The sequence below is a fragment of the Neodiprion lecontei genome, chromosome 2, assembly GCF_021901455.1.
Source record: "Neodiprion lecontei isolate iyNeoLeco1 chromosome 2, iyNeoLeco1.1, whole genome shotgun sequence".
Lineage (NCBI taxonomy): Eukaryota > Metazoa > Arthropoda > Insecta > Hymenoptera > Diprionidae > Neodiprion > Neodiprion lecontei.
In genome coordinates this window covers 19497661-19501830 of record NC_060261.1, presented here as the reverse complement: position 1 = coordinate 19501830, position 4170 = coordinate 19497661, and the positions used below count along the sequence as shown (strand labels likewise).

The window sequence follows — 4170 nt, the reverse complement described above, 5'->3', positions numbered from 1 at the left end:
TTACCCCCCCGCCGCCATCTGCGAAAGGAATCGGAACGTCCGACTAAACCTGCAGCACCTCGTCAGATTCCACCTTCACCCCCACTCACTGACGTCATCATGCCCCCCCCTGTCGGGCCTCCGCGTCCCGCTAGGAGATACCCCCCCCGCTGCTTCCAGGCCGACGAACATTTCCTTACACTCCCGTTCCCCTTCCCCCTCGCCTGTCCCGCCCACCTTTGATAACGACGACAGTTCCGACTTGCTCACGGTCACTGAATACTATACGTGCACTCAACAAATCGACTCCCATATGGAAATTACTGACCACAACCATGACAGTGCTCTCAACACTAACGATAATCAAATTAAGGGGACCCGGTGGTCTAGAAATTTCAAAAAATAGATTTTTTTTTTCGATATTTCGAAAGTATAGTATCTTAAGAATATACTGTGAAATTTTCATGCGGAAATTCCCAATATTATAGCTTCTACAGCCCATTCCAGGTAGAGAGCGGTCCGCGCGCTCCTAACGGGTTCAGCACTCGGGGCGCGGCAGCTGTCCCGACCCTTCTCCGCATTTTACCTTTACATTTGTAACCGTTTTTACAAACGTGCTCTTGATGCGAAAAAAAACATGCACAAATAAAAAAAGCACCAAAGAAATTGGTAGAAAAAGAAAAGGAAAAACAAACACAGCGGAAAGTTAAAAAACCGAAAGTTAAAACACCGAAGCGTCAACAATTGACGAATAAATTATTGCAAGAGCTGTCCACTTATTACGGTCTAGCAATTAGACGTAATTCAGATTCAACTGAAGGGATGAGAAGTGAAATATGGGCCGCATATTATCACAAAATTTCAACAGATGAAAATCCGCAACACTCGTACTGTCCTCCAGGTTCCGAATCGTGGTGCAAGTGGCGTCAAAGTGAGGCTGCAGGTACTTTAGACACCTACGAGCATCCACCTGCTCTCGACGATGATGCACAAGAAATATTAAAACCAATTGATGAAGAATTGACCGCCGAAAATTTATTGGAAAGGTGTATTGGCAGCAATACGCAGAACAACAACGAAAGTTTCAACGCTTGTGTGTGGCACCTTCCGCCGAGACATATGTTTGCCGGCAAAAAATCGTGGATATTGCCACCTATCTTTCCGCGTGTATATTCAACGAGGGCTTTGCATCGCTATTGAAAATAATGGAGACCATGGGCATAACAATCGGGCCACAAGAGAGCAACTCGCGCGAAACCGAGACGAGCGGCGAGTATCGAGCGCCAACCGTAGGAGCACCGACAACTCCAAAGAAGCTCGAACAGCTCGAAAAAATGAAAGGAGTGACGAAATCGAGGAATACAAATGTTCCGAAGGGATCCTCTATGGTGCCGGAATCGCGGATTAACTGTAAGTATTCAAAATTTGCTCAATTTTTGAAAATATCTGTACCTCAAACTTTAAACTCATTTACCTCGAAACGACTTTTTTCGGCACTGCGGGGGTGAAAATAAAAAAACTATTCAACCGAATGACTTGAAATTTGGATATGTTGTTCACAACATGTATGGCTATCGTCGGAACTAGAATCATGATTTTATTTGAATAATTTCCTATTGTTTACACTAAAAAACTAGTGAAAAAAACCCGATTTTACGAACTTTTTTTTTCAACGCCCGCCATTTTGTCAATTTTCAATTTTTTCGATTTGTTCCAGTTCCGACCATAACTTCACTCTTTCTGATTAAGAATGTCTTTAAATTTTTTGTTTCAGATGAGTAGAAGTCTCGAAATCACCTCCGCAGTCCGGATCCGATTTTTCGAGAGGGTCATCTTTAGCGGCATTTTTATAATAATAAATATTGTTTTTAAAAGGAAAAAAAATTTTTTTGTATGATTAATAAACGTAGTAATAAGCTCGAAAAGTTAGAACATCGTTTTTTCTTATTTTTAATAGCAAAAAAAAAATCGTGAAAATAGGTGTCATTTTCGTGCGCTAGACCACCGGGTCCCCTTAATGACCCTCACGGTTTCGCATATTTTATTGATAACTTGGACGACATACCAGTATCGGACAATGTCAAAGATACCAATGATGGACTTTTGATGCTCAAAACCAAGTATGCGCACTTCATATTGACAGACTGCGGTTGGATCAAGGGTATACCAGACCAACTTGCCGGCGAGAATATCGTTGACCCAAAAATAGTAATGAGGCCTCGTCCGCGAAAATTTGATATCATTGAATCTAAGCACAATAGTCGACGTATTTTCACCCTAGTATTGAAAACAAAAGGCTCAGATAAAAGCAACCTATACGATATCTTCAAGCTATTGTCCAAACTGAAAACGGCTTCAGCCGATTCAAACCTAAAGTCTCTTGCCCTCCCGATAACCGATGACAGTTTAGACGCTCTCGATCCTCGCGTTATCCGAAAACTTCTATCCTATATTTTCGCAGACTTAGAAATTCAAATCTATTATAGAATCTTGGTGATCGGTCAATTAAGTAAACGTATTTTTAGTTAACGTTTCGACCCGGCTATGGGCCCTCCTCAGAACGATTTATTTATTTAACTGTCAAGAACAACAAAAAATTTTTTGAATAATAATACTAGAAGTACAATCAGACATTAAATATTGTAGATGTAATACTCTTAGGGCTATTATATATTATTGGTTAGTGAGAACAATTTGATTAATTGAAAAAAGAAAGGCTTAGAGTGTTATTTACCTTTTTTTTAAAGTAAGCGGACTAAGATGCAGTCGAATTCACAATTTATAATTTGCGGAGACGATGTTCTTTGAGTGACGGTAGTCATTGTCACTCTTCTAGTTATTTTACATGTAGGAGTTAAGAAGAAAACAAAGTACTCCAGAAACAATAACAATAATTCAGTCACTGACAAAAAAATTCGCGATACCGTGATTTTTAAAAAAAACAACCCTAATATCATGTTTCTAAAAGCGGATAAAGGCAACACGTCTGTAGCTATGCATAAAGACACTTACAATAACAAAATGAGGCAACAGCTTTCGGACACTAACACCTACAGAATTGCTAAATACGACCTGTGCAACTCCCTACAAACTAGAGTGAACAGACTCAAGTTCAATTGGTTTAACACCAAACTAATAAACAAAAACTTACACAGAAGCATTTCTACTTATGATAGTGTCCCCCCACGTGCATATGGGCTACTTAAAATTCACAAAGAGAAAGTCCCATTAGGAATTATTGTCTCATTTGTCAATAGCCCGACTTATGCCTTATCCAAGATAATTAATTCATGGCTCACCACTAATATCACACCTCCCACCTCTAGAGTTAAAGATAGCTTTTCCTTAGTTGACACAATAAAAACACTGATTATTCCAGACAACTATACTTTAATATCGCTAGATGTAATAGCTCTTTTTACCAACGTTCCGACAGATCTTGCATTGCGCGCAGTGAACAACCGTTGGGCTTCACTTGAAAATAAGATCCCAATTCCTCTTATTGAACTGAATAAAGCTTTAAAAATATGTTTTGATTCTGCAATATTCAAATTTAACAATGATACGTATGCACAACAATTCAGGTTGCCCATGGGATCTCCCCTCTCTCCGAACTTGTCAGACCTTGTCATGGAAGACTTGGAAATGTCTTGCATTAACAATCTTGATTTTGATTTACCGTTCTATTTTCGATATGTTGATGATATTCTTACTGCTGTTCCTAAAGAAAAAATAGATCACACTCTTAATATTTTTAACCGATATCATCCACGATTACAATTTACTATTGAAATAGAAGAAAATAACGCCATCAATTTCTTAGATCTATTGCTGATACACAACAACAATAATATCAAAACAGATTGGTTCCACAAAAAAAACTGGTCTCAAAGATATTTGAATTTTAATTCTCACCACCCAATGTCCTACAAAATAGGCACTATCATTAACCTAGTTGACCGAGCCATCAAACTTTAAAGTACTGAATTCCACGAAAAAAATCTGGCACTCATATACAATATACTAAAATGGAATGATTATCCTCATTGCCTATTACACAAATATATAAATAAGAGACGCACCTACATCAAGAACTTACCTGACAATAATATTGACTCTGCTCCTGCAGACGATAACAATAGACCTGCTACTACATATATTCCCATCCCATATGTATCTGGTCTCTTTGAG

General features: G+C 38.8%; 1 protein-coding gene across 1 annotated transcript; it reads left to right on the top strand.

Moving 5' to 3' along the window:
• Nucleotides 1–2934: 2934 nt before the first annotated feature.
• Nucleotides 2935–3957, top strand: LOC107221667. Its single transcript, XM_015660738.2, has one exon. It carries the CDS (start codon nucleotides 2935–2937, stop codon nucleotides 3955–3957), a length of 1023 nt encoding a protein of 340 aa, XP_015516224.2.
• Nucleotides 3958–4170: the final 213 nt, after the last annotated feature.

What these genes read in the sequence shown, in the direction of transcription:
- LOC107221667 (XM_015660738.2), top strand. Translation starts at nt 2,935, where the DNA reads ATGTTTCTAAAAGCGGATAAAGGCAACACGTCTGTAGCTATGCATAAA.